The 13,132-nt window shown below is 36.8% G+C and overlaps 1 protein-coding gene across 7 annotated transcripts in view; it reads left to right on the top strand.

The window, feature by feature from the left end:
• Nucleotides 1-13,132, top strand: part of MEIS1 (Meis homeobox 1) — a 138,367-nt gene that overhangs the window by 120,574 nt on the left and 4,661 nt on the right. For 5 of the 7 annotated variants that reach the window (XM_063594906.1, XM_063594907.1, XM_003830909.5 and 2 more), the window contains one exon: nucleotides 12,487-12,545. In XM_063594906.1, coding sequence (XP_063450976.1) covers nucleotides 12,487-12,545 — 59 coding nt within the window. Of the gene's footprint in view, nucleotides 1-12,486; nucleotides 12,627-13,132 lie in introns of all 7 variants that reach the window. The other 2 variants (XM_055107893.2, XM_034953282.3) reach the window with 1 other exon arrangement.

Raw genomic sequence — 13,132 nt, 5'->3', positions numbered from 1 at the left:
TAAATCAGTTGTTTTTAGCAGTGTGCTATGAGTCTAGGAAGGGCATGACAGATAATAGGCTCGAAATTTCTGAAGTTATTGTACAGCAAAATTTGTTTTTTCCTCAGGCATTCAATCTTTTTCTCCAGTAATTTTGAACATGACAAACTTTTTAGTGGATGCATTAATAATCTATAAGTAATGGGTTGTCAGGTGTCAGTTACATAAGATTAAAAGACTGTTTAAGCATTATCCATTTGCTTCTTTGCATGAGTTTTATAGGTCAGGAGAAATAACTTTTTGAATTGTGGTTGTGTGTACGTGTTCTCTCTCTCTCTCTCTGTCTCTCTCCACCCCCCAAACCCCCCTCCCTCTTTCATTTGGCTCCACTCCAAGTATACGTGGAAGAACCGTATTACATTCCATAAATCCTGTATGTAAGAGCAGATTTGAAACTCACTATGTGAATCAAGGGGACAAATGTCTCAGCTGTCTTCTGTAAATGTATTTTAGTTTTTAAAATGTTACTCTTCATCTTCTCAAAGGAAGCTCTGTAAGGGGAAACAAACTCGGCTAAGAGGGGCATTGAAGCTTTAGACATTAGTAGTTTCCTAGCAAGTCAGGTTTAGGTCTATTCTTGTCAAATATGTCTTAAGTGTGTTTACATATAGTTTGCCTTTCTGGTATTTTCTGCTTGCACAGACCTGATCTCCACCTATTTTGTGTCAACAGTTGCTGAGGCTGGTGTTGGGTGATTAACCGTTAAGCACGGAAGCGCAGTACCCAGAGAGACCCTCTCTCTCCTCTCACTTACATCATCATCTGGCTTCAGGCTGTGCCTACAGAAAACAAACAGCATTTTTGAGTGGTTAAAAAGTCAGCCTGAAATATTAAAAAATGGGGCAAATGTTGCCTCCTGGTTGAATAGAACAGTTTTCTTGAAAAATGGAGTGGAGCCAGGGGCTCGGGGGAAGGAAGTGTTTCCGAGGGCAAACGTTGGTCTCAGATCCGGTCTGCATTGCTCCAGTGTGTGCATGCCGAGGAGCTTTCTGTAGACGCTGAGGGTTATGTTCTGCTTCGTTTTTTGATTTTCAAGGGGAAAGAGGACATACAAAACAAAAACAAAAAAACCCCTACAACAACGTGGATGCCTGTAACTTTGGCAAATATAAGGCTGTCCTGTTCAATGCCCTCATAATCATTAATATTTTCCTGTCTATTTTATTTTCATTCTTACAACGCTCTTAGCCTGACCCCTTAATATGGAAAATAATTAACTCTATCATGCTTCTGATGCCTGAACAATAACAAATAAACAAAAGAATATTAATCTGTTCCGACATATTTGAGAGGTTTCTTTTCCTTTTTACCCTCTTAACTAACCAGTGCCTCACAAGATTAGATCCTATGGTTGAAGAAGGGGAAAAGTATTTCCTTTTTCAAACACATTAACTCCTCCAGGTCTGGGGGAGATGATTGGAGCTATATGTAACTTAGCTCAAAAATAAATGTCCTGCCTTTGGTGAGATCTGGCTTAATATTGATAAAGTCACTTTTTTTTTTTTTTTTTTCAAAAACAGTATGTTGCCTACGGATGGAAGTTAATGCAGCATATAATTATACACACACACACACACACACACACACACGTGCATGTAAGTTTTCAGTATTTTTACTCTAGGATGCTAACTAAATCAAATGCAAACCAGTAGTCTTGAGGTTTGTTGTCTGGTTGAAGGGTTTTGTTGGCCTATATCACTAGGACATCTGCCGTGGTTGACTTTGTTTGTTCGCTAGTTTGGGTCATAGTTCAGATGTACTTGGAAAGGGCCGGGGAGTGGGTAGGGGGATGTTTTAAAAGCTTATGGAAAGAATTGAACATGTACAAAAAGATATAGGATCTCAGCCCCCTGGCTGGTTACCTGACAATACTGTTTACAGAAAGGAAAGTATAGTAGGTTATGGCAGAGATTTCTATCCTAAGGACTCGGGGCGGGGTGGGAGGGGGCGCAGAGAGGGGGTAGGGGGGCATATAAGAAGCATGTCCCAATCATTTTGAGTGAATATAGTATTTAAAAAGCATATTGAGAATTAAATTTTGTTTTTAGTCATGCTATTTCTTTTGAAATTGCAAATAACAAAGGAATATAAGATTTTTGATGTGTCAAAAGGGAGCATGGATTACAATTTTAGAAACCCTATGCTGCAGAACCATAAAGTAAAAATCCTGGGAGGGAGGGAATTTATGCATCATATGACAGATGAGGCTCAGGGCTAATTAGAGGCAGGGCTAGGACTGGTTCCTAGTCCAGTGCTTCTTCCAGTCCACTAGAATGTACTTATTTTTAACAGCTTTATTGAGATATAATTCATAAACCCTCATTTCACCCATTTAATTCAATGGTTTTTAGTGTGTTCACAGAGTTGTGTAACCATCCCCATAGTCAATTAAAAAACATTTTCACCACCTTAAAAAGAAGCCTTGTACCCTTTAGCTATTGCCCCTCTTTATACTTCCGTCTCTCTCTCCAACAGCTCCTGGCAACCACTAATCTACTTTCTGTCTCTATATTTGCCTATTCTAGACATTTCACCAATGTGATCATGGAATACGTGGTATTTTGAGACTGGCTTTTTTCACTAAGCATAATGTTTGCAAGGTTCATCCATGTCATAGCATGTATTATCAGCACTTCATTCCCTTTCAAGGCTGAGCAATGTTCCATTGTATGGATATACGGTATCTTTTTTTTACCTATTTATCAGTGGATGGGCATTTGATATTCATCTCTTACCATTATAAGCGTTCATATACAAGTTTTGGTACCATTAAGTATTTTGGGGAATGACAGTATAGCAACAAAGACCTGTCTTAGGTTTGTATAATTTGCAAAGCACTTTTCATTCGATCATCCCAATTTCAGCACCTAAACACTGCTAGAAAACTTGCCGGTGAGTGGCAGTTTTCCCACTCAGTTCTCATATTCTTCTCACTACACACTGCTCTCACTTTCCCCGCCACTGGGTAGTGTTTTGACTGTGATAATTATGAGTGATGTTCAAAGAAAAGGAAAGTTGGCTGGGCACAGTGGCTCACGCCTGTAATCCCAGCATTTTGGGAGGCCGAGGCAGGCGGATCACCTGAGGTCGGGAGTTCAAGACCAGCCTGATGAACATAGAAAAACCCCGTCTCTACTAAAAATATAAAATTAGCTGGGAGTGGGGGTGCATGCCTGTAATCCCAGCTACTTGGGAGACTGAGGCAGGAGAATCGCTTGAACGCATAAGGCAGAGGTTGCTGTGAGCCGAGATTGCGCCACTGCACTCCAGCATGGGCAACAAGAGTGAAACTCCATCTCAAAAAAAAAAAAAAAAAAAAAAAAGACAGAAAAAAAAAGAAAAGAAAAAGAAAAAGGATAGTCACACTGAAATCCAGCAACTCAGCAGTAAAATGCACAAAGTTCCCTCAAAATGACTTAGATGACCATAAGCATTTTCAAAGATTTGACAAATTCCAAGATGTCATTTTGCTAATGTTATTGTCTTTATTCGAGAGATTGTTTTCCTTTAAGTGTGTTTCCATTTGTATTTTAAAGGTCTACAGGTTACATATTGACATATATTATTACACAGAGCTTAGGTTTCAAGCTTTACTCATTAAAACAGAGGTCACAGTGAACATTCCAAGGAATAGATGCAAGCCTCCATTCAAGTCAAATCATCTTCATTGTGCCATTCTATAGCCTAATTTCATAACCAGACGGAACTAGAAATCAAGCTAAATTTTGAGATATCCTCTCTTGACATGAGCAGAGACTCCAGGTCTAGAGGTTTATGGTTGCTGAAGACTTGGAGAACTGAGGCAACTACAGGCAAGATCCTAGAGAAAGGAAGGAGCTCAAAGGTACTCCAATATGGAGCTAAGATTCTTTAATACCTGATTAGGGCCAGGCACCGTGGCTTATGCCTGTAATCTCAGCACTTTGGGAGGCCGAGGAGGGCAGATCACCTGAGGTCAGGAGTTTGAGACCAGCCTGGACAACATGGCGAAACCCTGTCTCTACTAAAAATATAAAAATTAGCTGGGCATGTTGGTGGGTGCCTATAATCTCAGCTACTAGGGAGGCTAAGGCAGGAGAATCACTTGAACCCAGGAGGCAGAAATTGCAGTGAGCTGAGATCGAACCACTGCACTCCAGCCTGGGTGACAGAGAGAGAGAGAGAGAGAGAGACTCTGTCTCAAAGACAAACAAACAAGTAAACAAAAAAACCTGATGTATATGGGGACTGGTTGCCATTCTAACACAACGGGGTTTTAAATTATTTGGGGGAAACTTTCTTTGGAAAATAAAGCATATTTGATCATTAAGGTGACCATGCATCCCACTTTCCTGGGAGGCTCATGGTTTATGCCTGTTGCCCAGTGTAATTGTTAACAGTGCCTCTTCACTCTCAAACGTGTCCCAGTTTAGATGACAAATCATCTGCTCATCATATTTATAATAGAGATTGGCAGAAAACTAGAATTTGCTTTAAATAGATACATTTATTCAGTAATGTGTAAGGGATGTTTTGTTAGATTCAATTTTATTGACTTCTTGTGAATATGGAAAAATTGGAATTTAAATGAAAAATGGTTCATCTATTAAACTAAAGACAGACACTTCTATTCTTTGAAGACATTATTATACCTATTTTAGCTTTTTCATTAGTAGAGGAAGTTTTGCTATATTATCCTAGATCGTGCTATTGCTTCTACATTGTGCTAATAATCATTTTAAATCTATATTCTAAACCACTATTTTTTTTTAGCTCCATAAGGTTATACAAACTCAAATTTGGCAAATTGTCTGTTATATGTAAGTAAATATTTCATATTTACTTAAATATAAATATAAACCCTGTCTCATTCTGTTGCCTAGGCCGGAATGCCGTGGTGTGATCATGATTCACTGCAGCCTCCACCTCCTGGATTTAAGCAATCCTCCCACTTCAGCTTCCCTAGTAGCTGGGACTACAGGTGTGCACAACCAGACCCAGCTAATTTTTACATTTTTTGTAGAGACAGGGTTTTACCATGTTGCCCATGGTGATCTTATACTCTAGGCTCAAATGATCCTCCTGCCTTGGCCTCCAAAAGTGCTGGTATTATAGGCATAAGCCACAACTCCCTGCCATCACTTTTTTTTTTTTTTTTAGGATAAAGAAGTCATTTCAAAATTTGCTTTCAAGGAAAATTTTCTGTAATATATACCAAGTGATGAATTATTTTAAATTTATTTTAATGCCTAAGGCCAAAATAATCATGAGTTTTGATATTACTTTGCATCATCATTGTCAACTAGTGATTGATTCATTTCACAAGCTGCTTTAAAGAGAATTTTAGTGGCTGGGTGCAGTGTCTCACACCCAGCACTTTGGGAGGCCGAGGAGGTTGGATGGCTTGAGCTCAGGAGTTTGAGATCAGCCTGGGCAACATAGTGAAACCTTGTCTCTACAAAAAAAACAAAACGACAAAAACTAGCTAGGCATGGTGGTACATAACTGTAGTCCTCGGAGGCTGAAGTGGGAGGATCACTCGAGCCAGGGAGGTGGAGGTTGCTAAGCTATGATAGTGCCACTACACTCCAGCCTGGGCAACAGAGTGAGACTCTGTCTCAAAAAAAAAAAAAAGAAAGAAAAGAAAATTGTATATGTAATTAGCTTCCTCCACTGTGGTAGACAATTTCAGTTCTTTCTAAAGTAATTTGGCAAATACCCCCAACACTGTTAGAGAAGGAAAACTTTTCATGTGGCTGATTGATGGACTTCTTATGATTTGAGCAAATTTCAATATTTTGTTTATCAAATGGGTAGAGAAGAGAGGTGGTCCCTTTTCCCCTCCTGTCCATTCTCCTCCTGCTGCTGTTCTCTACCTCCCCTACCCGCAGACACACTGATGATGTATTGCAATCTTGGAACTGTTGGATCCTGGAGGAGGTTAAGAAACTAGAAAAAGGTGCCAAAAACATGATTTCATAAGGTTTGACTTGAGAATGAGTCAACTTTCTTGAATATCTTAAAATCATGTTTCATGAAATTTTATTTCACAAAGAAAGGGAGTGTAGAAGACTTGAACTCTGAAGACCAACAGTTATGGATCATTAAATCCAATATGTAAATGTAAATCTAAAATAAAGAATTCCAACAGAAAAATTTCGGAGTGATTTTTTTATTGTTGTTTAAAAGAACAGAGAGTTACATGGGAGATAACTAGACCTCTTTCCCTGAGGGTTTGTTTATAAAACATGCCTTAAAAGTTATTAAGGGATGCTGACTTTAAAAAAAAGTAGTAGATATGATTTTATTTAAATGACTATGATATAGATGAAGGAAATGCTATGGTGAGGAAATTCCTGGAATAAAAAAATAACAAAATGTTGGGATTTGACAACTACCTTCCAATGATAAATTTTATATTTGAAGATTTTTCATGAGGTTTAAATTCTAAAATTTGAAAATATTTATAGAAATCACAAAAATGAATTATATATCAATTATCATCTGTGCATGTTTATTTTCTATTGAATAAAGAATAGTATATGCAGAAATCTTATATTTAAGATTGCACAGTGTTAATTTTTATTACTAAGTTTTTATAGAGATATTCCTAACGCTAGCTAAATATTAATAAAAGATTATTATAATCAGCACTTCCCTTAAGGGATAGTATAGGTATAGAAGGCATTGCCACTAATCAATCTAACTAATTAACAAAATCTTTTCTTAATAGTTGATTAGCTTCTTAGGTACGTGCAGATGTTGTAAAATGATATTTCTCTGTCTAGTTAGGAACCTTCTGAAGTAATTCTATGTCCACCGCTATCCTGCTGACAGTTCACTTACGCCTAGTTGGCAAGAAACACTACAGGGGGTGAAGCAGAGCCATGTCATTGTTTGGAGGCAACACCATTGTGATTTTCTGTGGTTTACTAAGTTGGCTGTGGCATGCTAACATAACCAAATGTGGGCTTCCTTTAATTATCAGGGAGTAAGTAGAGTGGTAAACACTGAGGAATAGAACTAATTGAGTAAAGGTGAAAATGCTATTTCTGAAAGTGAGCAAGTAATTTTTTTTTTTTTTTTTTTTTTTACTTTTATCAGTATTACAGAGAGCCATACAAGGGAGGAAAAGGGCAAAGGTATGTGGAAAATGTTGCCTGTGAAACTGGGAAACTACCTTGTGTTTTGGCTCCTAACAGATGCCCACTGTGATCTCCTCACCTCTCCTGGTTCTCACAGAGGGAAACTAAACTTAGCAATTCAGTTTTGGGGGAAGAGACCAGGGAAAGGAGTGGAGGATAAACTAAAGGACAAAGGTCAGTTTCAAAAAGCTGTTCTGCCAGATCTTGCTCAGAAAACTATTCAGGTATCCAAAGACTGAGAATAAAAGGAGATAGATGAAATTAGTCCAGTGGAAAAAAAAAAAGCCTAATGATAAATAAACATCTGGGGACAAAAAAGAAAGAACAGAGCAAAACTTCCTGTATTTCTTTTTTAAACATGAGTCACAGTCACTTCCCATTCTCCTTGTCAGATTCCTATAAAAAATTCAAAATAAAATTCAATTTTTAGATGATCCAGGTCTCAGATTTTTGGAGATTTTGCTCCCCTGCCAACTTTCCTCTTTCGCTTTTTAGGACTTGACTCTTAAACAAACAACTAAGTAAAAAAGAAATATATTTCTATTTGGACATGAAAAAAAGCTATAGAGTAAACCCATTATCTTCCTTTCCTTTGTAAAGCTTTTTGATTTGAGACTGGAGATAGTTTGGTCAGAAGAAGAAATTCTAACTCATGATTCTATGAAAAAAAAGGAAATATAAAGATTCTTCTCCTAATTCAGTCTTCCACCACCTGCAGGGAGTCCAATTCTTAAAAAGTACTTCACAAAAGAAGACTGTGTTTTCAAAGCAAACTAGATTTTAAGAAACCCTATGTTCGAATGTAAATGAAAAAGCAAACGAGACATTTTCTAACCTTAAAGCATACGAAAAGATTTACTTTTTCAAGAATCCCAATGTATGGCAAATTTGAATTATATTTCATTAAACCAAGGTGTGTAACTATCTATTTTAATGAGTGAGCAAAACTGTCATGTGGCTGTGTACTCCTGACATTCCATATCTGAGTTTTAAGGGCTATGTAATATTAGGACCTTAATTATAAAAATGCAAAAGTTTCCTCTTACATCTTTAAACTAACATACTTTGTAAAAGAGACCTTATCAGTATGGAAAATTCTAAGATTGTGTGTATTTCATAGATATGTATTTGTATTTTATCTCAAACCATTTTGTGGCTGTTGGAGAATGTATTTTTTATAGTATATTCAAATTGGAATTTTGTCATTCTTTTTTATATTTCTCTTCCAAAACACTATTTCTTCTATGTTGAATCTCTAACATATATTTATGTGTTCATACATAAATGTAGATATATATTTGAACACACAGACACACACACATACATATAGGATTAAGATAACTATTTTACTTATGCCTCTTAAAATGACAGGATTTTAAAATGACAATATGTTCATTTAAGTTCACATCATATGTACAGTTCTTTTTTTGGTTCGGTGTTTAGAGAATTCTTGATAATTTAGACTCTTCCACAATGAAAAGTAAAGCATTCTGTCACAAAAGCAGGGAGGATGAGACACAAGGTCAAAGGGCATTTTAGAAACAAACAGCTGGACCAATTTATTTAAACAGATAGAGGGATGGGGAACTGACCTCAGTTTGACTTATAGTGGGAGGAGCAAGAATGTCATTTTATTACTTTGCCCAGAAGGAAAATGTTTTTGTATCTGAATTCACCCTGAAGCCATCTAAACATGGCTCTGCTGTGTGTAGCATAATTCCAAAGAGAGAGGATGTATAAAATAGTCTGGGATAATGATAAAATACACTAAAGAGAATCAAATGTGGAGATCGTTTAAGGTCGAAAAGGTGATGTTGTTTTAAAAATAAAATATTTTGCTGTTTACTTTGTTGTTTTCACATAGATGTCCATCATGACCCCAAATAATAAGTTGTTCATATAAGTGTAGTAATTGTAATTCAGTAACGTTCTGAAGATTACTACATCCTATATGTACTAATGATATTTCATTATATTGAATTTTTTAAATTAAATGTTTCACAAGTAAGAAGTTGCAGGTAGACCTACTAATGTGGTCAAACAGCTCAGAAAAGGTGATTAGTTTTTCTCAGGTTTTCAGTGTTTTTGTTTATGTTTTATTTTTTAATTAAAGGTTTCCCCCTTTGATATCTACATATTCTAGGGGTAGCTTACATCTGTGTTCTTAATAACAACAAACAGTTCTTGCCACCAAAAAGAAGCAAATAACATCTAGTACCTGTGGGCAGTTGGCTAAGAGGCTGTGGTATTTTTTGTGTGTATTTGCTTTCTACCTGGGGATCAGAGCAGGCCTGGAATAAATGTTGTTGGTGTTGTCCACTGCAAGGCTTCAGGGGGACATAGACAAAGATCAGCCTACTGAGCAGACAGTGGTCCAGGTATTGAATGGACTCAATATCCTAGAAGGACTCACATTCTAGCAGGCACTTTTTAAGAATCACTAATGTTTAACCTAAGGATTAGAGGGGAGAAGGCTATAAAGCATAATGGCTATGTTTAACTATTTGAAGGGCTATCCTGTGGAAGTAAAATTAGAATTGCTTACAGTACCCCAAGGAGTTGTACTGATGAAACTATTAGGTTGGGTGCAAAAGTAATTTTTTTTTTTTTTAATTATACTTTAAGTTCTAGGGTACATGTGCACAGTGTGCAGGTTTGTTACATATGTATACATGTGCCATGTTGGTGTGCTGCACCCATTAACTCGTCATTTACATTAGGTATATCTCCTAATGCTATCCCTCCCCCCTCCCCCTGTAATTGTTGTTTTTGCCACTGAAAGTAATGGCAAGACCGCAATTACTTTTGCACCAACATAAATATTTTTGATCTAGTAAGGCAGAACCTTCTAACAGCCTTGTTTATAGATGGGGTGGCCTCTCAAGTAAGGTGGTGAGTGCTGTATTAGTTCAGCAGAGGTTACCTATGTACTTTTGGGGGACAGATATCATATAGGGGATTCATGTCAGTGACCAAACGAAGTGACCATTACAGCCCTTTTGAAACCTGAGGTGTAATTTTTAAAAATGAACTCATGACTTTAATAGTCATAGACTCAAACCTGAGTTGATTATTATGAATTAGTTTATGGGAATCTCAATATGTGAATATGATGGAGACAAGTTTTGGAATACAGATAAATCAAGTCACTGTATTCACTCTCTCTCTCTCTTTTTGAATAGCCTTATCTTTGCCTATACACACAAACAGTGCAGCCATCAAAATTTTCAATTTACAAAATGTTCACAGTCATGCTTCTTCCTTGACTAAACACTGGGGTTGCTGCCAGTGGTAATTGGCTTGAAACCAGCTAATTTTTATATATCTATTTAGTCTGGATATTCTAGATGAGTGGCACCGTAGTTGCGGTGCTCTGGTCACTGTGCCAGAGCACCAGAGAGGAGGGTGCTTGCTACCACTGACAGCTGTGTGTCATTTAGCAAATTATTAACATCTCTTTGCAACATGTGACCTCAAAGAAGTCACCTAATTTCTCCGAGCCCAGGCTTCTCATCTGTTAAAAATGTCTCTTCCTATTTTTAGGTAAGTAGTATAAGTCACATCCATAAAAGATTATGTTTTTAAAAAGTCTGGAAAAAGAAAGTTAATAGACAGAATTCCTTCCCTCTAAGAGTCTGCAGATAATGAACAGTACCATAGATAAAGAGATGTTTTTGCTCTCTTACCTACATTAGTTACTATGAAAATTACTTTTGGTATATGCAGAATATTAATATTAAATAATTTTCTAATTGGTCATGCAGTGAAGGCAGCTAATGAAAAAGCAGATTTTTTTTCATTTTAATTGGTTATTTCACATGGTGTTTGTGCTACACCTGTGCTTATAATGAGAATGGAGAATTAATCTAACCTTCTGCTCACATGATTCCAATTTTCATGGTTTATACAAGATAATGATAACCTGATTTGCAACACAATTTGTTGTAGACCTGTGTTTTAAATATTTTTATTAGCAGTTCAGGGACTTCATATACAAGAACTGATATAATATGTATTGCCAACAAGAATTAGCACAAACAGTATACCTTTTAGTTAGATTCTAGTTTCATTATTTGTTTCAATTACTTCTCAGATAATGAAAGAACGCAAGGATACAGGATATTGAGAATCTTAAAATGTTATGAAGTATGCATTTTTGTTTTGAAAACCTGTCCCTGTCTGTTTAATGGTTTGGTTTTTAGGAACTATTTTCCTTCCTGAAGTGGGCAGATTTACAAACTAGAATTCATAATGGACTATGGATCCTTTAATTATTAATAGAGCCTTATTAAACTTTTCATTGTATTTTTTATGTCCTGCTCAGATTTGGTCTAAGTTGGGAACTCAAAGGAATTTACTATTTCAGAATCTAATATGTCCTCTTCATTTTCTGGATTTGATGCATAATTTTTAATATTATGCAGAACAAACGGATCTTAAGAGTTAGAATCTCATGAGTATGACTCTGGAGAACGTATATTAACTACTTTTTTACATGTCAGTGACTTGTCACTTTTGGAGAGGCTACAAAAATAATTGTACAAAACTATCTTATTAAGGAACTTAAAGTAACTTAAGTGCCTTAATAAGATGTTTATAAATTTTCAGTACTAGCTTGAGAAAGCAAAACTATAAGTTCAATTACTGTATATCTGTGACCTTGCCTTGACCTCAGACTTTACATAAAGAGCAAAAAAAAAAAAAAAAAAAAAGCCACCCCAAGAAATCTCTACAAGGAATGCATTTCTCTGAAGTCCTAAGCAGTGTGAGTTAGTGGTGATAAACTCCAGACATTCTCTCATTTGATGGTGTGCTGCCATCCCAGTTCATTATCTTAATAGTGGGCATTAAAATAGAATTAGGTTTGCAAGAGGTAGGGGTGGTTTTGATAAAAATTGTAAAAAAGAAGTCAGAGAACATAAGATTGAAATGTCACTAATTAGGAGAGGTAACAGATGCCCTTAAGAGCATCTAACTCTTTACACCAATTTTCTCTCTTTGCAAATGAAAGGAGTGGTGGCTAGTATTGTTTCCTGAAAACTCTGCTAATTCCCCCATGAAAAGATGAAATGGAAGTGTCCAACTGTGGTAAAACAGGCAAACATAAATCAACTCAGAAACCCCAAGCCTGTGTACTCAAAGGTCACTGGAGGTTACAGGTTTTCCAGCACGTGAGGCTGCACATAGAGCAATGGAGAGAACTGAAGGAGTCCCATTTTGCCAAGATCTAGTTTTACGCCAACTGCAATTCATCTTTTCCTCTTCCTCAACCCCCCCTTTTATTTTTAAGGAATAACGATTTGTTTCACTTTCTTGGTTACAGGTTTATTAATGCCCGGAGAAGAATAGTGCAGCCCATGATAGACCAGTCCAACCGAGCAGGCAAGTCCCCCATAGTGACTGTATTCAAGTCACGCAAGCGAAAACCATCCTCAAGCCATTCACCGGGAGGTCCGCTACCTGGTAAATAAACTGGGAGTGAGTATAGGAACGCCTGGCAATTAAAATTAAACCAGTTTCGTTTCATAACAACACTAATCAATTTAACATCATTATAAAACGTTTGGAGAAGGTGGAAAAAAAAAGCCAACAGAGAAAAGTAACTCTTAAATAATATGCTCAGTTACAATATTCTTTGTACACATTCAATATATTAATGTTATTTTTTTTTCTGAGTTTGCCTTCCCAGCTCTTTCTGCTACTATGACCACTCCCTGGTGCATGGCTTGGTGTGGAATTGCTGTAAACTTTATTACCTGTCAAAAGGGCAAAGGGGTCAGGATCGCTTGTGGGACTCAGTAAAGTTCAAAGACATTCAATGAGGTAGAGCTTTTGTGTGCTTTAATAACCCAAGGCAGCTTACTTCTGAAGCAGCTTTTCATGTACAGTTAAAACACGGGATTCAGGTAGTGGTATAAATACATGGTTCTTATTTCTCAGACCTTCTCTTGTTAATATCCATCTTCTGG

The sequence above is a fragment of the Pan paniscus genome, chromosome 12, assembly GCF_029289425.2.
Source record: "Pan paniscus chromosome 12, NHGRI_mPanPan1-v2.0_pri, whole genome shotgun sequence".
NCBI lineage: Eukaryota > Metazoa > Chordata > Mammalia > Primates > Hominidae > Pan > Pan paniscus.
Note: the sequence above shows the minus strand (reverse complement) of the source record. Positions and strands in the feature narration are given on the sequence as shown.